The 22,163-nt window shown below is 41.9% G+C and overlaps 1 protein-coding gene across 1 annotated transcript in view; it reads right to left on the reverse strand.

The window, feature by feature from the left end:
• LOC124719041 (vacuolar protein sorting-associated protein 13) overlaps positions 1-22,163 on the reverse strand; it is a 447,369-nt gene that overhangs the window by 212,401 nt on the left and 212,805 nt on the right. The window contains exons 32-33 of the mRNA XM_047244711.1: positions 12,191-12,337; positions 7,166-7,371 (exon numbers count right to left, since the gene is read on the reverse strand). Coding sequence (XP_047100667.1) covers positions 7,166-7,371; positions 12,191-12,337 — 353 coding nt within the window. The remainder of the gene's footprint in view (positions 1-7,165; positions 7,372-12,190; positions 12,338-22,163) is intronic.

Genomic DNA, 22,163 nt, shown 5'->3' on the forward strand with positions numbered 1-22,163 from the left:
CCATGGAGTGTGGCCACTTATGGATGTGAAACATGGACGATAAATAGTTTGGACAAGAAGAGAATAGAAGCTTTCGAAATGTGGTGCTACAGAAAAATGCTGAAGATTAGATGGGTAGATCACGTAACTAATGAGGAGGTATTGAATAGAATTGGGGAGAAGAGGAGCGTGTGGCACAACTTGACTAGAAGAAGGGATCGGTTGGTAGGACATGTTCTGAGGCATCAAGGTATCACCAATTTAGTACTGCAGGGCAGCGTGGAGGGTAAAAACTGTGGAGGGAAACCAAGAAATGAATAGACTAAACAGATTCAGAAGGATGTAGGGTGCAGTAGTCACTTGGAGATGAAGAAGCTTGCACAGGATAGAGTAGCATAGAGAGCTGCATCAAACCAGTATCTGGACTGAAGACAACAACAACAACAACAACAACAGTACATTAGTACCCTTACGATACGTACCAAACATGTACTCCAATATTTCCATGTCTGTAGGATACGTTGTCTAAAATTTTATCCTTGCATACGCTTATTTTCATTATGTTTAATACACTCATTACTACAAATGAAGAATGCTGTAAGTACATCATATCTATTGGATTTTTGCAATACATGGTACAGTCACATTACTGTGACCATCCATCAAAAGCCAGAATAACCACCTTTGCAAGCACAGATGCAAAGGAATGAGGTTCTGGAAGGTACCGACAGTGATGTGGAAGCACACTCACTCCAGCATCATGGACAGCCGTTCTAGATTTCTCGGATGAGGATCCACGACGTGAACAGCCCGATCGAGATGGTCCGACAGATTTTTGATTAGGTTTAAACACGGGTAGTTTGGTGCCAGGGGAGTATGGTACACTCTTCACGGTGCTCTTTCAAACACGCACATACAATGCTAGCTGTGTGAAATACCACTTTGTCCTGCTGCTATGTGTCATTTGCCGAGGAAAAACCAAACTGCATGTAGGGATGGACATGGCCCCCAAGGATAGATCCACACTTCTGCTGATCGACTATGTCTTCCTCAATGACAAGATCACAAAGGACGTGCCATAAGAAACATTCCCCAGATCATAACACTCCCTCCTCTGGCCTGGATCCTTGCAATGCTTGATGCAAGGTATTTGCTTTCAGACACCTCTTGTGTCCGATGGAGCACAAGAAGTGGTTCATCTCAAAACGCCACCTGTTGCCATTACATGGACACACAGTTGTGGTATTGGCACACAGATACCAGCATTCGTTGCTGATGAACGGCAGCCAACATTGGTGTGGGATGCATGGCGCACAAACTAGGCACCAGCTGTGGATGCTCGTACATGGCAACTTTTGCTGTATGGTTCTTGAGGAGACACTGTAGGTAGCCCCTTGGGGTTGATCTGGGTGGCCAGTTGCTCAACAGTCGCACTACACACACACACACACACACACACACACACACACACACACACACACACCCCTTCGCAGCCATCATTCATCCCTGTTGTCTATGGCCTGTGTGGTATCACAAGGCTTAGGCCAGTCCCACCCCTCATTAAATTGACCAAGACTTATACGAATAATTGTAAGAACAGTTATTATTATTATGTTCTTTAAGTTTGTTTTTGGGTTTTCAGAAATACTGTGGGAAGAAAGTATGTTGCAGATAACATGGAAGACGTCGCCCAACGATCACCACGAAAGTTCGATGTAGCGGCAAGTGGGCAAGGAATAAAACGAACGCTGCAAACTACTGCGAGCCACAGAAGAGCCCGGCCCGCAAGGGTGTCGAGCTTCCTAGGTCGTTGTCGGACAATGTCAAAGGAAGAGATATTCTGCTCTCTCTTTGTTAACAGATCGATCGAGTCTCGAAAGGTTCACGTAAAATGTATAGGTGGGTGACACATTAGGTGGGACCCGATGCCTGTAATACTTCCACAGTTATTAAAAAGTTGTTAAACGGCAAAACCAATAGTTCATCATTTATATTGATAAAAAGTAGTAAAGATATAGGAAAGGAAGAGTTGCCGCGTCAGAACAAAAGGTGGTACATCGCTCAGCAACAAAGAAGGACGTAAACAGCGGGCGTTACGTGGTGAAAACAAATCAACTGATAAAATAGTAAGTCTGTAATTAAGCATAAAGCCACGTAACACTGCACCTGCGGTGCACCACAGTTGCCTCGGCACCAGTTTTATGTAAGACAATTTTGCCACACATGGTATACCCTACCCCCATGAACCACGGACCTTGGCGTTGGTGGGGAGGCTTACGTCCCTCAGCGATACAGATGGCCGTACCGTAGGTGCAACCACAACGGAGGGTATCTGTTGAGAGGTCAGACAAACGTGTGGTTCCTGAAGAGGGGCAGCAGCTTTTTCAGTAGTTGCAGGGTCAACAGTCTGGATGACTGACTGATCTGGCCTTGTAACACTAACCAAAACGGCCTTGCTGTGCTGGTACTGTGTACGGCTGAAAGCGAGGGGAAACTACGGCCGTAATTTTTCCCCCAGGGCATGCAGCTTTACTGTATGGTTAAATGATGGTGGCGTCCTCTTGGCTAAAAAATTCCGGAGCTAAAATAGTCCCCCATTCGGATCTCCGGGCGGGGACTACTCAAGAGGATGTCGTTATCAGGAGAAAGAAAACTGGCGTTCTACGGATCGGAGCGTGGAATGTCAGATACCTTAATCCGGCATGTAGGTTAGAAAATTTAAAAAGGGAAATGTATAGGTTAAAGTTAGATATAGTGGGAATTAGTGAAGTTCAGTGGCAGGAGGAATAAGAATTCTGGTCAGGTGCCTACAGTGTTAAAAACACTTAATCAAATAGGGGTAATGCAGGAGTAGGTTTAATAATGAATAGGAAAATAGGAATGCAGGTAAGCTACTACAAACAGCATAGTGAACACATTATTGTGGCAAATATAGATACGAAGCCCACGCCTACTACAGTAGTACAAGTTTATATGCCAACTAGCTCTGCAGATGACGAAGAAATTGAAGAAATGTATGATGAAATAAAAGAAATTATTCAGATAGTGAAGAAAGATGAAAATTTAATAGTCATGGGTGACTGGAATTCGTCAGTAGGAAAAGGGAGAGAAGGAAACATAGTAGGTGAATATGGATTGGGGGGTAAGAAATGAAAGAGGAAGCTGCCTGGTAGAATTTTGCACAGAGCACAACCTAATCATAGCTGACACTTGGTTCAAGAATCATAAAAGAAGATTGTATACATGGAAGAAGCCTGGAGATACTGACAGGTTTCAGATAGATTATATAATGGTAACACAGAGATTTAGGAACCAGGTTTTTAATTGTAAAACATTTCCAGGGGCAGATGTGGACTGACCACAATCTATTGGTTATTAACTGTAGATTAAAACTGAAGAAACTGCAAATAGGTAGGAATTTAAGGAGATGGGACCTGGATAAACTGACTAAACTAGAGGTTGTACAGAGTTTCTGCTATTTGCGGAGCAAAATAACTGATGATGATTGAAGTAGAGAGGATATAAAATGTAGACTGGCAATGGCAAGGAAATCATTTCTGAAGAAGAGAAATTTGTTAACATCGAGTATTGATTTAAGTGTCAGGAAGTCGTTTCTGAAGGTATTTGCGTGGAGTGTAGCCATGTATGGAAGTGAAACATGGACGAACAAGAAGAGAATAGAAGCTTTCAAAATGTGGTGCTACAGAAGAATGCTGAAGATAAGGTGGGTAGATCACATAACTAATGAGGAGGTATTGAATAGGATTGGGAAGAAGAGAAGTCTGTGGCACAACTTGACTAGAAGAAGGGATCGGTTGGTAGGACATGTTCTGAGGCATCAAGGGATCACCAGTTTAGTATTGGAGGGCAGCGTGGAGGGTAAAAATCATAGAGGGAGACCAAGAGATGAATACACTAAGCAGATTCAGAAGGATGTAGGTTGCAGTAGGTACTGGGAGATGATGAAGCTCGCACAGGATAGAGTAGCATGGAGAGCTGCATCAAACCAGTCTCAGGACTGAAGACCACAACAAGAACAACAACAACAACAACAACAACAGGTATAGTTTAACCACAGTGGCATGCAAACAGTTTACAAACTTTACTATTTCGGAAATCCTTCCACTCTTGGCCCAAAAGCTAATGATTATGCCCTCTCGAATGACAGATAAATCACTCCATTTCTGCATAATGACATCTGCACGTTTCCATGTCCCCCAATGCACTTAATATACCCTCTACTGCTAGTGCTGCCACCTGACATTTACGAGTGGTTATTACACACTGGCAACAAACTTGGGCAGTGTTTGCACTAATTGACTGGACTGTGTATTGGTGGAATTTTTCAGGTGGAGATTGAAACACACTACGCTCAGAGGATGAAACTTACGGACATCTTTCATACGTTGAGAAAAGTAGAATCATCGGTAGGGAGCACACAGGAGTTCAAACTGACAGATCACACACACAGTTGTATGTCTTGCGATGACTGCAACAATGATTGGTAGCGAGATGGACTCGGGATACGAGTGTGGCGAGAAGACAACGCGCAGGTTTTTTCAGAACGACCTGGCTCTGATGAACGGGCAGATAACACTAGCTGAAATCTGGGTGGAGTTCCCCACAAGACACTAGGAGCAGATTACAGGGTTATTACAAATGATTGAAGTGATTTCACAGCTCTACAATAATTTTATTATTTGAGATATTTTCACAATGCTTTGCACACACATACAAAAACTCAAAAAGTTTTTTTAGGCATTCACAAATGTTCGATATGTGCCCCTTTAGTGATTCGGCAGACATCAAGCCGATAATAAAGTTCCTCCCACACTCGGCGCAGCATGTCCCCATCAATGAGTTCGAAAGCATCGTTGATGTGAGCTCGCAGTTCTGGCACGTTTCTTGGTAGAGGAGGTTTAAACACTGAATCTTTCACATAACCCCACAGAAAGAAATTGCATGGGGTTAAGTCGGGAGAGCGTGGAGGCTATGACACGAATTGCTGATCATGATCTCCACCACGACCGATCCATCGGTTTTCCAATCTCCTGCTTAAGAAATGCCGAACATCATGATTGAAGTGCGGTGGAGCACCATCCTGTTGAAAGACGAATTCGGCGCTGTCAGTCTCCAGTTGTGGCATGAGCCAATTTTCCAGCATGTCCAGATACATGTGTCCTGTAACGTTTTTTTCGCAGAAGAAAAACGGGCCGTAAACTTTAAACCGTGAGATTGCAGAATACACGTTAACTTTTGGTGAATTGCGAATTTGCTGCACGAATGCATGAGGATTCTCTACCGCCCAGATTTGCACATTGTGTCTGTTCACTTCACCATTAAGAAAAAATGTTGCTTCATCACTGAAAACAAGTTTCGCACTGAACGCATCCTCTTCCAGGAGCTGTTGGAACCGCGCCGAAAATTCAAAGCGTTTGACTTTGTCATCGGGTGTCAGGGCTTGTAGCAATTGTAAACGGTAAGGCTTCTGCTTTAGCCTTTTCCGTAAGATTTTCCAAACCGTCGGCTGTGGTACGTTTAGCTCCCTGCTTGCTTTATTCGTCGACTTCCGCGGGCTACGCGTGAAACTTTCCCGCACGCGTTCAACCGTTTCTTCGCTCACTGCAGGCCGACCCGTTGATTTCCCCTTACAGAGGCATCCAGAAGCTTTAAACTGCGCATACCATTGCCGAATGGAGTTAGCAGTTGGTGGATCTTTGTTGAACTTTGTCCTGAAGTGTCGTTGCACTGTTATGACTGACTGATGTGAGTGCATTTCAAGCACGACATACGCTTTCTCGGCTCCTGTCGCCATTTTGTCTCAATGCGCTCTCGAGCGCTCTGGCGGCAGAAACCTGAAGTGCGGCTTCAGCCGAACAAAACTTTATGAGTTTTTCTACGTATCTGTAGTGTGTCGTGACCATATGTCAATGAATGGAGCTACGGTGAATTTATGAAATTGCTTCAATCATTTGTAATAGCCCTGTACTAGTAGCTGGATTGGAATCTTGAGTTGCTGTCTGTCGGTTGCCACTGAAACCGCACCACAGACAAGTGAGATTTGCACGCTGTAGACCCGGAGTCAGTTGGGACACCGAGTGGCTGTCCAGTATTCGGCGACACGTGTCGCTCCTACCCTCAGTGGTCAAACTGTCGTCTGTAGGCGACCTCACGAAAGGTCATACGCAGCAGGGATTATCGACACCGATACCTATCCAACTCTCGGATTCGTAGCACGGGGAGCTATTCGGTATGGCAATAGGACCGATGTGGTAAGCACTGAAGGATAGATGAATGATTACCAGATTGCCGAGAAGAAAGGTTACGCTCGTCCCGGGCTCGAGGCCCTGCCGAGCACAAAGTTTTAACTGGCACACGACTTCCGTATCAGTGCACGCCCTGCTGCAGAGCGAAATTTCATTCCGGAGACAAACTCCCAGGTTGTGGGTAAGCCATGTCTCCGTACTATCCTTTCTCCCAGGAGTGCTACCAGCGCCAGTTTTGCAGGACTTCTGTGAAGTTCGGAAGGTAGGAGATGAGGTACTGGTGTAAAAGCTGTGAGGACAGGTTGTGAGTCACGCTCGGGTAGAGCACGAGCCCAATAAAGGTGGAGGTCCTGGGTTTAGGTCCCAGTCAAGAGCACACTTTTAGTCTGCCAGGAAGTTTCGAGGTAAGCGCTGTCGTACCTTTCGTAAGCAATGTAGGAAACGACATATTCCAGGTAGGATAATGAAAAACCCCGTGCTCCGGTAAATGTCACAAAATCCTCGAGGGATGCACGGACCCGTAAATGGCCCGAACAGTGCTCCGATTTGTACCACTAGAGCATGTCTGGGATTCAATGGGAAGAAACTTAATTTCACAGCAATCTCTAGGCATCGATCTGCATCAGCTGCCGCAGCGTATGTTTCAGACGTGGTAAGAAAAGCCTTAGGATGATATTCATAGGCTGCTTGGTTGCATGCCACATGTGAACGTGTTTGTGTTCAGGGAAGGGAGAGGGGCCTGTGTCACATTTAATACTAATGTTGATGTTGGGTATCATTTCCACATAGAATAAAATTTCCATTATTTGATACATGTTATGTGATGAACATCTCCACAAAGTTTGACAAATAATTGAACTGGTCCTTCATGATGTAACACTTTCCATTTCCAGCAGTAAACACTCCATTGGACACCCTACCTGTGAGCTCCAGTTCCTAGCCTCGCCCTGGAAGCCCATCTCCAGCAGGATCATCGGCAATGTCCGTGTCCCGATGCCTGCCTCTACAGTGATGACAATGCTGGGTGCAGATATAACACAGATCTCATTCTTCACGGGCTTCTCCTCAGGCACCACTGGCGCAATCGACTCCCCACTCAGGGCAGCCACTGCATCTTCGCCTTCCTCTGTAATTGACACCTCAGTGTAAGGTGGCCATATCAGAAATTTCACATAATATGTGGAAAAACTATTAAATGCTACTTAATGAATCAACACTGATACACTCCACAAGCTACTGCTAAGTGCACAGCAGAAAAGATTTTGATCACCCGTGAGAAAAACTATGTACATTGAAATAAACACATCATACAAACTAAATACAACAAAATAAATTTTCTCTCTATCATTAACTACAACACAATGTGATTTAGACCTTAGCTTCTTCAGAGTATCCACCATTCCCCTCAGACCAACTCCACATGCTCTTGGCATTATGGAGATATGATTTTTAGTGTTTTGCAGGTAGTAGTAGTAGTAGCTTTAATCATCTATAGATCTCTTTTTACAAGGTTATAGGACATGTCAAAGTACTTACAAATTTAGCTCAATTTAAAAATAAGCTAATTCGTATACACATATATTTACAGACTTCTAGTTAGAGACAATCATTAGATTTACTCCTGGTATACAATACTTTTTTTTTACATATAACTTATTAAATAATGTAATGCCACACTGTTCATTCATATCTGACTATAAGTCACTGCACACACTATACACTGAGTCAGCGTCCCTCCATAATGAGTGAGAAGCTGAGCTCGGAAGGAGGAAGAGGTGTTAGTATTGTGCTATGCATAGCTTGGGGTAAGTATTTCTAGAAAGGAAGAAGAAGGAAAAAAACAAAGTGAAGGTGTTATGTGGAATGTTGGATATTTTATAATCATCATCATCATCATCATCCCCATCATCATCATCATCATCATTTATTTGTATAACTTTTTTTTATCAAACCCCTACTCTGTTACAGTCCAACATGAGGTTTAAGCCAGGTGACTCACTTGCCCAAATCATGTTCTACAGATCCCCACATTCCTCTTTATCTCCACATTCCTCTTTTCTACTAACATACACTCTGCAGAACATGGAAGCATGTTTGGAATCGTTATACTGCTGCAGAACAAACCCACAACCGATTAGCCTCTTGCCAGAGCGAATCCGTTTGTTGATCAGTATCTTCCTTCACTAATGTTCCATCAATTCTCACTAGATCGCTGACTTATCAACTGCAAAACATCCCCACACCATAACTGACCCCCCCCCCCTCCCCCCATGCTTCACTGCTGATGTCACACACTGACTCTTCATACAATCTGCACCAAGTTGATGATCAAAAATTGACGATGGCTTCCAAATACTTCATACATAGATTTGTTCATAAGTAACACTTTGGACCAATGTTGCACACCCCAGTTAATGTTGTTGTACCCACTGAAATCTTTTCATCTTATTTGGTTTCTGTAAAAGGTTTTTTTGGCCACTATGTACCCCTTCAAACCTCATTCACGAAGACAGCTTTGCACTGTTGAGACAGAGATTGGAGCTGGTTGTACACTATTTACTCCCTCATGAATTTCAGGTGCAGTACGAGTCCTCCAACATTTACTCTGTACACATACAAACCGATCTTCCCCAGGTCTTCCAGATTGCAAAAGACTTGCATTGGCACAGTTTGCTTGAACTGCTGCAATGTGTACACCACTGTAGATTGGGCTATGCCATCTTTTGTTGCCGGCCGGGGTGCCCGAGCGGTTCTAGGCGCTACATCTTGGAACCGCGCGACTGCTGCGGTCGCAGGTTCGAATCCTGCCTCGGGCATGGATGTGTGTGATGTCCTTAGGTTAGATATGTTTACGTAGTTCTAAGTTCTGGGGGACTGCTGACCTCAGAAGTTAAGTCCCATAGTGCTCAGAGCCATTTGAATCATCTTTTGTTGCTACTGTTCTACTAGAATGGTCGTCTTTATTCAGAGCTACAATTACAAAACATTTTTTAATTTCAGTCTCCTCATTCTGCCTCATTAGGAGGTAATATGGTATCAACCTGATCAGGTGTACAAACACATTGCTTGATGCACAGAATGTACTGTAAAGTAATGCAAACAGATTTTTACACAGATAGCTGAAGGACTGAGGCATATTCGGATGAAACTGTCATAGGTAAAGGCACATAAGTGTCGCTGTGGATATTCATCAGCGTCCCTCTAGGCAGACAACGAGTCATATACACAACAGAGGTGTTTAGTTTTTACACAATCATACTTATTTTGTTATATGAACAGGGATATAACATCTTCGAAATGAAATCCCCGTTTTAAACACAAATCCATAGTTGTGATAGGTGATATAAAAGTTTTGATCTGTAGTGTTGTTCCCATTGTAGCATTTATTAGACCACCTCTCCCTTCCATTCACGTACAGAGTGCAGGAACAGTGCTTGCGTAACACTTCTCTGACTGCTCTAGTTAATATAATCTTGTCTTTGCAGTCCCTACGGTTGCACCAAGTGGAGGTCTGCAGAATTTTCCTAGGTTATTCACTTAATACTGGTTCTCCAAACTCTGTTATGTCGGCTTTTGTGGGATTGTCTTAAAACATCTGCCAGTTCAGGCCTTTTGGCATCTCTGTGATGTTCTCCTGTGGCTAAAGGAAATGACACACCACTTGTTCTGCTGTTCTTTTTGTACACTCAATATCCTCTGTCAGACCTACTTGGTACAGGTCCCACACACTTTAGCAACATACTGTGACAGGTCATATGAGAGTTTTGCAAGCAGTCTGATTTGTAGACAGACTGCAGTTTCTCAGCATCCTAAAAATGAATCAAAGTTATCATCTGTGTTACCTACAACTGACCCTATATAATAATTTAATTTCATATCTCTACGAATTGTTACAGCCTCAGCCTCATATTTGTGGTTGAATTATTCCAACTATATTGCGGTCCTCGGATGTAGATTTTGAGGTGCACGATTTCAGATTTCTCAACATAGCAGGTTGACAATTTTTGCAATATTTGAAATCTTATCAAGATCTGACAGCCCTTTCATCCAGAATTTTTTTTCCAGGTAACTTACACAACTGCGCTATGTCTGAGATTGCTATTAATATAGAATTTCTGACTGGTGAGCATAATATTTTATAATTCATGGGTAAAGCTGTACTGCAACAAAACAGCTGTCAGATGAATCTCAAGAAAGCAAAATAGCACAGCTTCTTATCTGTAGACAGGCAGTACTTGTCTCTTCATCCGTTAAGTGACACAAATCCTGCAATCAATAGATATAAACAGCAGCTGGGTAATATAAGAGAAGGAGTGGTGACTTTTCTCAAAATAACAACTTTTCTTGTGATATAAGAGGGTAACAAACATTTCCGACTTCAACGTGAAGATAGCAGCACCTCTCAACAAAAGTTGAGATATTTGTTTGCACAAACATAATTAGGCACTCACCAAAATTTCACCTACTGTGAATGAGTATTTGTTGTTGGACAATTGTTTCAGTGAGTCAATCCAAGTGTTTTTGTGAAAAATGGATAAAACTAAGTATCGCGCTGTCATTAGATTTCTTTTTTGAAAGCCAATACGTCTACACAAATTAAACATGAGTTGAATGCTTTGTATAGGAGGCTCTGCACCACCATTTACCACCATTAAATTTTCAGCAGCTGAATTCAAATATGGCTGTACCAGCTTGGGTGAAGACGAATGTCTTGGGTAGCCAAAAAGTACAACACTGATTATTTTACTAGTGAAGCCCACCAAATGGTGCTAGAGAACCACCAAGTTAAGATGAGACAGATGGCAGAGCCTATGAGCATATCTAAAGAACGTGTTTGTCACATATTCACTGAAAATTTAGGAACGAGAAAGGTGACCACACAATGGGTGACAAGTGCTCTGTGCTGTCCCACACCTCAGTGGTTGCTAGGGCAAAAGTCAACCAACTGCGATCTAGCCCCAAGTGACTTATTTTTTGTCCCCTTGGCTAAAAATTGTCCATGGAAGAGAAATTTTCATCAAATGAAGAGGCCATCACCTTCATAAACAACTATTTTGCAGAAAAAGACACTGCCTGTTATTTGGATAGGTTAAAGAGATGGGAGCAACAATGGGGAGGATGTGCGTACACTTGCACAAAGATTATATTTAAAAATAAAAATGAATTTGAAGATAAAATGCCCTATTTCTAGGTTAGGTTTGAAACTTTTCAGACTACCATTGTACATACAACCTAGAAGAAATTCTGTTATATTACCAATTATTGACATTTCTCCTGTACACTAATAAGGTGATTAGTAAGTATGTTATGCAATGAATAAATCACTGTTTGTTCATTACGTGAATCAGTTGTGAACCTGATTCACCATGCTCCCCATTATTGTTTTAGATAAAGAAGGCACATACACTAGGACTTTCAAATACCTCACCTAAAGGAAATCCTTGGATGTCAGGTTCAAAGATTTAAGTGGCCAAGAGCAGAACACAGTATCATCATCTACAATACAACTCAGCTTTGGAATATGCGTCAACCTTCTGATTCAATGTCTTCTGTATTTTCTTTTAAAATCTCTGTAATTCTTATTGATCTATCACTATGAATTACAAAGAGCCATTTGTAACCACTACATTAATTTTGAAATGCCTCCTATTATAATTTCAGTGCTGCTGCCATTTACAAGTGATTCATTGTTATCCTAAGGTAACTAGTCACACTGCATGTCATAAAACATGTGCAAGGAAATCATGTGCAAAATCTTATCAATTAGCAAACATCATGTCAATGCCACTTACACAGTACGTCAAACAAGAATTAGCTCCTAATTCAACACCAGTTGTCTCATAATGTAAACCTGGCACTGCTATTTACACATGTATTTCATCACTGACAAAATATGAGGTCAATACGTTTCCAGCTACAGCAATTTAAATAAGGAAGGTCCAAACCTGTGATGAGAAACCAATGATCCGTGTCTTTGAATGGCTTTGGTGTCCAGAGATCTGAGTAGTCTGCCTCTTTCTCCTCACTTTCATCCTGTTTTGTTGCAGATGCAGTCAAGGCAGCCTGTACTTTAGTCAGTAACTCAATGGTCGCTGAAAAAATACAAAAAAATTATTATACACAAATGTCAGAATAGATCTAGAGTCAATGAGTATACAGCCAGATGACTACCAAAAATGAGCTTCAAAAAAGCTGTAGTTATATTTGGGATTTTCTGAGCCAAGAAACAACTGCTGCCATATGATCAGATGAATGATATGTCAGGCACAGTGCACTGATGAAAAAATCTGACTGAAATGGAAAACAAGAATAACTGTCGCAATGGATGCAAGCTTAATAGCGCCCTTATTTGGCTGAATTACTAAACAACTACGTATAATATATCAGCTGCTCATCCAGCATTACAGATTCTTACTTGTCCTTATCCAACTATCACCAAAAACTTCTGATTGAACCATGTGTTAGCATACTGATGTGAATAGCCACAGCTATATCCATTATAATAACTACTCTGTGGATGAAATTTTCCTCTAACACATATCTGAGACTACATTTGTGAATTTCCACAATAATAATTACTTTGTGGTTAAAAGACAGCATCACTGTTATGATTTTCATTTATTTAAATTACATGCAACTGACAATAATAATTTTTATTAATACAACAAACACTTTTAGAGCTGATGTTCACTCCAACCAAACTTTTGAGCTGAAAGGACATTGACAATCTGTCTATCTAAGAAGATGTCTTCTGCTAATGTGGACTAAATGCCAGTGAATAGATGTATATTGTAAGGGTACAGACTTTTGAAGAAAGTAAATTAGACTATTCACATGAGCATTAGAAGTGCAAAATTATCTGTACCCTCACTTTCGTACATAAATGAGCAAGCATGTCTATAATTAATATTATTATTCTGTTTATGATATTTAAATTATGTGCTAAAGAGGCATTTTAATAGACAGGGCATTTTGTATTAGGGGAAATACACTACGTGATCGAAAGTATCCGGACACCATCAAAAATGTATATTTTTCACATCAGGTGCATTGTGCTGCCACCTACTGCCAAGTACTCCATATCAGTGACCTCAGTAGTCATTACACATCATGAGAGAGCAGAATGGGGTGCTTGGCAGAACTCACGGACTTCGAACGTGGTCAGGTGACTGGGTGTCAGTGTGTTATGTCCGTACGCAAGATTCCACACTCCTAAACATTCCTAAGTCCACTGTTTCCGATGTGATAGTGAAGTGTAAATGTGAAGGGACACGTACAGCACATCATCATACAAGCTGTCCTCACCTCTTGGTTGACTGAGATTGCCGACAGTTGAAGAGGGCCGTAATGTGTAATAGGCAGACATCTATCCAGACCATCACACAGGAATTCCAAACTGCATCAGCATCCACTGCAAGTACTATGAAAGCTAGGCAAGAGGTGAGAAAACTTGGATTTCATGGTCGAATGGCTGCTCAAAGCCACACACCACACCAGTAAATGCCAAATGACACCTCGCTTGATGTAATGAGGATAAACATTAAATAACTGAGGAGTGGAAAAATCTTGTGGGGAGTGACACATCACAGTACAAATTGTGTCAATCCGATGGCAGGGTGTGGGTATAGCAAATTCTCAGTGAACGTCATCTGCCAGCACGTGTAGTGCCAACAGTAAAATTCGAAGGCGGTGGTGTTATGGTGTGGTCGTGCTTTTCATGGCGGAGGCTTGCACCCCTTGTTGTTTTGCGCGGCACTATCACTGCACAGGACTACATTGATGTTTTAAGCACCACCTTGCTTCCCACTGTTGAAGAGTAATTCGGGGATGGCGACTGCATCTTTCAACACGATCGAGCACCTGTTCATAATGCACGGCCTGTGGCGGAGTGGTTACACGACAATAACATTCCTATAAAGGAATGGGCTGCACGGAGTCCTGACCTGAATCCTACAGAACACCTTTTGGGTGTTTTGGAACGCCGACTTCATGCCAGGCCTCACCGATCGACATCGATACCTCTCCTCAGTGCAGCAATCCGTGAAGAATGGGCTGCCATCCACCAAGAAACTTTCCAGCACTGAATGTATGCATGAGAGAGTTGAAGTTGTCATCAAGGCTAAGGGTGGCCCAACACCATATTGAATTCCATCATTACCGATGGAGGGCACCACGAACTTTTAAGTCATTTTCAGCCAGGTGTCTGGATACTTTTGATCACATAGTGTATTACTTGGTGTTGTATTATTTGTTTCGTGTACTCTTTCAGTGGTGTGTGGTGGTTGGAGTTCAACAGCAAGTGCAGCATGGAGCTGCTTGTGGGAATGCCTCAGAACATTATTAGACAAGAGTAACCTGTGAAGACATAACTAGTAATGGAACGCATCACTGGTGTAGAACTCGCATAACTTCATTCACTGTGAATGAAATCTCCATTCTTATCTGTAAATGGTTATGTAACAAATATTCATGCTCATATGAAAACTTGAAAGTTATAAGAGTATAAACAGAAGAAGAATTCTTCAATAATACAGCAAGGTGAAACTTACACCCGTATTATTAATATTTCTGCCATCTGTAACCCTCTCAATATGTCTACCATGATCTCTCTTGAAGTTTTAACTTAATTAATTATTGTTGTTTAAGCTGCTATTATTACCCAGTTATGACAGTGTCATTATATTGAGTTCAAAATGCAGGGTAGATGTATTGATGAAAACGTCCCCCTCCCTAGTTTTCTACGCAATTATGTCTGCATCTTGTTTCTGTTGTATTAGCAGTTCTACATCTAAATCTACATTTATACGCTGCAAGCCACCCAACGGTGTGTGGTGGAGGGCACTTTACGTGCCACTGTCATTACCTCCCTTTTCTGTTCCAGTCGCGTATGGTTTGCGGGAAGAACGACTGCCGGAAAGCCTCCGCCCTCGCTTGAATCTCTCTAATTTTACATTCGTGATCTCCTCTGGAGGTATAAGTAGGGGGAAGCAATATATTCGATACCTCATCCAGAAATGCACCCTCTCAAAACCTGGACAGCAAGCTACACCGCAATGCAGAGCGCCTCTCTTGCAGAGTCTGCCACTCAAGTTTGCTAAACATCTCCGTAACGCTATCACGCTCACCAAATAACCCTGAGACCAAACGCGCCGCTCTTCTTTGGATCTTCTCTATCTCCTCCATCAGTCCGATCTGGTACGGATCCCACACTGATGATTAATACTCAAGTATAGGTTGAACGAGTATTTTGTAAGCCACCTCCTTTGTTGATGGAGTACATTTTCTAAGGACTCTCCCAATGAATCTCAACCTGGCACCCGCCTTACCAACAATTGATTTTATATGATCATTCCACTTCAAATTGTTCTGTATGCATACTCCCAGATATTTTACAGAAGTAACTGCTACCAGTGTTTGTTCCGCAATCATACAATAAAGGATCCTTCTTTCTATATATTCGCAATACATTACATTTGTCTACGTTAAGCGTCAGTTGCCATTCCCTGCACCAAGTGCCTATCTGCTGCAGATCTTCCTACATTACACTGCAATTTTCTAATGCTGCAACTTCTCTGTATACTCCATCATCATCCGCGAAAAGCTGCATGGAACTTCTGACACGATCTACTAGGTCATTTATATATATTGTGAAAAGCAATGGTCCCATAACACTCCCCTGTGGCATGCCAGAGTTTACTTTAATGCCTGTAGACGTCTCTCCACTGAGAACAACATGCTGTGTTCTGTTTGCTAAAAAGTCTACAATCCAGCCACACAGCTGGTCTGATACTCCGTAGGCTCTTACTTTGTTTATCGGGTGACAGTGCGGAACTGTATCAAACGCCTTCCGGAAGTCAAGGAAAATAGCAGCTACCTGGGAGCCTGTATCTAATATTTTCTGGGTCTCATGTCAGAGTCATTCCTGTTTCATTTGCAGTAACAGAATAGTTTTGTGGTGTTACTAAAAGCCGCTATAAAGCTACCTGTAATCTCATCTAAATTACTCCACACATTATAATGTTTGCTTCACACTCTAACTTATGTTTTTTTATGATATAAGTAGTGATCAAAACGTTTCTGTTTGAAAGTTGTACAGTCCAGAATTGCAATGCCAACTGGCCGAAATTATTGGGAGCATTGATGCAATTATCCTCTCGACACACCAAGTTGAAAATACTCAACTGGTAAAACACCGTGTCCTACTACATGAAGTCCAGAAGTGCCTGCTGCACTACCTCGTCTGCAGGAATCGTTGAACCTTTAAAACCATTTTTAAGGGACCAAGTATGCGATAATCACACGGGGATGGGCCAGGACTATAGGGTGGGTGCTCCAGTGTGTCCCACTTGAGTTGGTGTAACTTCCATGCTACGTCATTTGTGATATGGGGGTGCATGTTATCATGAAGTAGCAGCACCCTTTGTCACCATTTTCCATGACGGTGGTTTTTGACAGACACGGTACCCCACACACATTCTTCATTCTCTGATGGACGTCTACTAGTGTTCGTCCTTTCGCAGTCAAGAAGAGAATAACAGCATGTATTCTCTAGTCGGCTGCCGAAATATTGTTGTTGTTGTTGTTGTGGTCTTCAGTCCTGAGACTGGTTTGATGCAGCTCTCCATGCTACTCTATCCTGTGCAAGCTTCTTCATCTCCCAGTACCTACTGCAACCTACATCCTTCTGAATCTGCTTAGTGTATTCATCTCTTGGTCTCCCTCCACGATTTTTACCCTCCACACTGCCCTCCAATACTAAATTGGTGATCCCTTGATGCCTCAGAATACGCCCTACCAACCGATCCCTTCTTCTAGTCAAGATGCGACACAAATTTCTCTTCTCCCCAATTCTTTTCAGTACCTCCTCATTAGTTATGTGATCTACCCATCTCTTCAGCATTCTTCTGTAGCACCACATTTCGAAAGCTTCTTGCCTAAACTATTGATCGTCCACCTTTCACTTCCATATATGGATACACTCCATACAAATACTTTCAGAAACGACTTCCTGACACTTAAATCTATACTCGATGTTAACAAATTTCCCTTCTTCAGAAACGCTTTCCTTACCATTGCCAGTCTACATTTTATATCCTCTCTACTTCAACCATAATCAGTTATTTTGCTCCCCAAATAGCAGAACTCCTTTACTACTTTAAATGTCTCATTTCCTAATCTAATTCCCGCAGCATCACCCAATTTAATTCGACTACAGTCCATTATCATTGTTTTGCTTTTGTTGATGTTCATCTTATACCCTCGTTTCAAGACACTGTCCATTCCGTTCAGCTGCTCTTCCAGATCCTTTGCTGTCTCCGACAGAATTACAATGTCATCGGCAAAACTTCTAGTTTTTATTGCTTCTCCATCGATTTTAATTCCTACTCCGAATTTTTCTTTTGTTTCCTTTAATGCTTGCTCAATATACAGATTGAACAACATTGGGGATAGGCTACAGCCCTGTCTCACTCCCTTCCCAACCACTGCTTCCCTTTCATACCCCTCGACTCATGTAACTGCCATTTGGTTTCCATACAAAATGTAAATAGCCTTTCGCTCCCTGTATTTTACCCCTACCACCTTCAGAATTTGAAATAGAGTATTCCAGTCAACATTGTCAAAAGCTTTCTCTAAGTCTACAAATGCGAGAAACGTAGGTTTGCTTTTCCTTAATCTATTTTCTAAGATAAGTCGTAGGGTCAGTATTGCCTCACTTGTTCCAACATTTCTACAGAATCCGAACTGATCTTCCCCGAGGTTGGCTTCTATCAGTTTTTCCATTCGTCTGTAAAGAATTCGTGTTAGCATATTTAGTATGTTTCGGCATATGGCCACTTGGAGCACTAGTTGACACAGTCATTCACTTTGCCTTGCTCAAATGTTTTTAGTGTAAACACAGCACCAGTTACATATTTTATTCATGCTGAGCAAAATGTGTTTTGAGAATTTATTCTCATTGTCAAGTGCAGTATTTACGTGTGTATTTTTTGTGATATACAAGCAAACATGTGAGTGATAGTTTGTGTGGTTTTCTACATAAATGATGAGGCACAGTACCTTATAGCCTCAAAAAGATGACTACAGTGCAAGAGACACAGAATAATGCATATTCAAACACTACACAAAATACTTATTTACATATTTGCACTTTACAACAAGAAAAATCCTAGAAACATACAGTGCTAAGCATGAAAAAATACGTTACTAGTGCAGTATTTCATTACTTAAATAATGAATGACAGCTGCAGGCTTTCAAAAACATTGATTATAACATATGAAATTGAGTCAAACGTTCCTACATCCCCGACAGTTATTAGTTCCAGTTACATCAGAGGTTTTGCTAGATAATAAACCTTGAATGCTCTACAATAGATGAGGCAAATAAAGCCAGAACACTGCATTGTATTTCTTCGCCCTTCTACACGAAAAATAATCAACACCTCCAAGAAACGCAGCCAACAACTACTACAGAGTACACAAATCGCGCAACAGAACTGAGAACGTAACGGTCCTACGTTGTAGACAATGGTCTTGTAGCAGTGATGCCAACCCCAGCACACCGTTTCCCCGTATATTGCACTTCAAATTCCCCTAAATAATTTATCACACCGTCGGGTAACCAAGCGGGGCGGGGAGGGGGGCAGTAAAAGGGAGACGAGAATGAAATTGTCAAATTGAGGGGCGGGGAGGGGAGGGTAGTAACCCTAAATATTTTTCCCCCTGAAACATTAGGGGGAAATCCCCCAACTTGGCAACACTGCCTTGTAGACACGACAATGCTAATCACTTGGCTTGGAACGACTATCGACTACTCCTTGTCCACAATAACTTTATGATTGATCTGGTGCTACCATAAGCAGAGGAAATTGGCACTAGTTGAAAGATATTCATTTGTCTCCGAACACTGCCAACGATAAGTTCCTTACTTCCTCATAGATATGAAGCGCAAGCTACACCTACTTCCACTCCTGACAGCCAACGCACAAATCTTCGAAGTTAACATAGACAAGTAGCAGCCATACTTTGTCATTTACCAATATATCAAAGGTGCAGGATTTTCAGATAATAATGAAAGTATTGAAACTGCTCTGAAAATCAGGAGATCGGTCTTCACGGTCGGGAGACTGGGATGAAGAAGGAAAAATCAGGAGTCTCCTGCTTAAATCGGGAGAGTTGGCACGCCTGCTAGTTTTTTAAAGTCCCTTGAAAAGAGTTAAAGCAGGGTTTCACTGTACCTGCAAACAGTAGAGTGTCTAATTCATTACAAAAATAAACTTATAGTGGCGGATTGTGCTACACACACACACACACACACACACACACACACACACACACACACACACACACACATATGAAAATGAAGTGTGCCTTTACATATGTACTGACTATTTAATCACGTGTGTTGTGAAGTTTGAGAATTCTGGTAAGTGCTTGAAAATGGCCAACACTTGAAATTAGCTAATAGTATGGACAATAAACACACTGCTGGAAAACAAAAGTTAGCACAACTTTTTAGTAGTTTACAATCCACTCAAGATTTATTGTTTACACAGTGCATGTGGAGCACATGAAGAGATTACATTTATAGTTCAACATTACAAGCAGTTCTCAGATATCAGGTATAGAACCATGCTGAAACACCCGTATTAGTTTATGGTGTTGTAGCCCCCTCAGGCAGCAATGCAGGGCCGATTCTGCCACGCAGTCAATTGTACAGAAAGCAAATACAGTCCTGAGATACGTTATGCCACACCTGCAAGAGTCGTTGGCTGACGAGTTATACGAGTCACCTCTCAATTGGAGATGAGTCCAGGGATTGCACTGGCCTGGGAAGCTGCTGCATGCCTTGCACAGCACACTGACAAGGAGACGGCACGAGTTGGGGTCGGCGATTTGTCCGAAATTTTGTGTGGTGAAATAGGACCCCTAACACCTCACGTTGTTAAAATATTAGGACGCACTACCCAGAAAAGCCTGGAAAAAAAATCTATCCAAAGTTTCTTAGGTGCCTTAGGAGTATAAAATGTTAGTCCATTGCCGAGCCGCCGTCTGGCCTGGATGTTTAGGGCTCGGACTCTTACGCCAGAGGTCTCGGGTTCTATTCCTCCTCTGGCACTTTTTTCCTTCTATTTCATCTTCTTTTGTTATTCCACCAATTATTCAGAAAGTTTCCCAAATCCACATTATCTTTAGCAAATTAGTTACATTACTGAATAAAAATTATTTTCTATTTGTCTAACAACATAAATCATTGCGGTGGATTTTCCATTTTTCATTGTAAAGTATATAAGGAGAATCATTGGGTTTTTAATCAGAATAACAAATTCGATTGGGAAACATTCAATTTTTGTACATATAATAATTATAAACAAGACCAGCAGTGGTAATTATCGTAAAAACAAACAAAGCAATAATTTTTGCGACATCTTGCGCAACATATAAAAGCAAAATTTTTACAATCACAGGGTGTTTGCAATAAATCTGTACAAAAATATGCCCATTAACATTTGCGAAAATGTTTTGAGTTTCTGATAATTTTGGGCAAACCAGGCATATTGAATCATGTCTCAGAATATTCGTGACGATAACTGATGGTGAATTATAGAATGAATTTTTATACAGTCTTCCCGGGAATTAATTTCACGATTCTCCTGTAACAATGTGCTGCAATTTTGCAAGCAACAGAAGGAAAAAAAAGTGCCGGAGGAGGAATCGAACCCGAGACCTCTGGCGTAAGGGTCCGACCGCTAACCAGACTGCAGCCAGACTGCAGCTTGGCAGTGGACTAATATTTTATACTCTTAAGACACATAAGAAACTTTGGATCGATTTTTCTCGGGATTTTCCGAGTAGTGTGTCCTAATATATTAACCACGTGTGGTGTTAGGGGTCCTCTTTCACCACACAAAATTTCGGACAAATCCCGGACCCCACAGTCGTGCCATCTCCTTGTGAGTTTCATTGGCAGTGAGTGGGTTAGCATTATTTTGTTGGAACAACAAATCAGCTTCCTACTACACGAACAGGTGGTTAGCATCCTCTCCAGAAACACCAACGGTGAACGAAAGTTGTAGCTGGTGTGTCTTGGACAAACGCACTCTATGAGAGAATTCTCATGAGGTCTACATCATATGTGCAAATAACTATTGATTGCCTACAGGCAGAAGATGCTTTCATCGCTGATGACCACGGAGCACCAGTCAATCTTCCAAAAGTGATCATCCGACAGCACCAGCCGAGACATGCACATCGCTGCTGTGCCGTGAGTAGATGACTGACTACAGGTGTGTGTGTGTGTGTGTGTGTGTGTGTGTGTGTGTGTGTGTGTGTGTGTGTTCATAACCACTTCAGAACAGTTTGTGTTGACACATCTGGACTAACAAGCCCTCTTACATGTGCTGCAGCAGCTGTATTATCTGCCACTGCTGCCCTCACATTACGATGATCCTGGTGGGCATCTGTGCTGTGTGGATGTCCAGACCCTCATCTATGGGTGTAAGGATGTTCATGTGACCACCGAGACCAGTATCGTCCAACTTGTGTGACGATTCCTCAAAAAGACCATTGCCATTCAGAGGGCCACAATTTGCCCCTTTTCAAACTCGCTCAGTTGGCTGCAGGAAGCACAAGTGTGCGTCTGTGGCAAAGTTGTCTACTTACTTCATGCATTTGCACCACACTGAACCTCCCAGCTGTAGGCATTCCCTATTAAGGGTAGACACATATGGTGCTGTGCTCCGGTAGCTATGCTGCTATGTTATCTGTTGGGGTACAACACTGAAACCATTATCAGTACTGTAACCCCCAGGTGGCATAAGCTGTCATCAGATCAAAATTGACACTGTCTTTCCAGGTATACTAACATTATTTTAAGCATATATTACAGCCTGTTTGGACCACTTTTTCTCCCCTTAAAAA

Source organism: Schistocerca piceifrons, chromosome 10 (assembly GCF_021461385.2).
Source record: "Schistocerca piceifrons isolate TAMUIC-IGC-003096 chromosome 10, iqSchPice1.1, whole genome shotgun sequence".
Lineage (NCBI taxonomy): Eukaryota > Metazoa > Arthropoda > Insecta > Orthoptera > Acrididae > Schistocerca > Schistocerca piceifrons.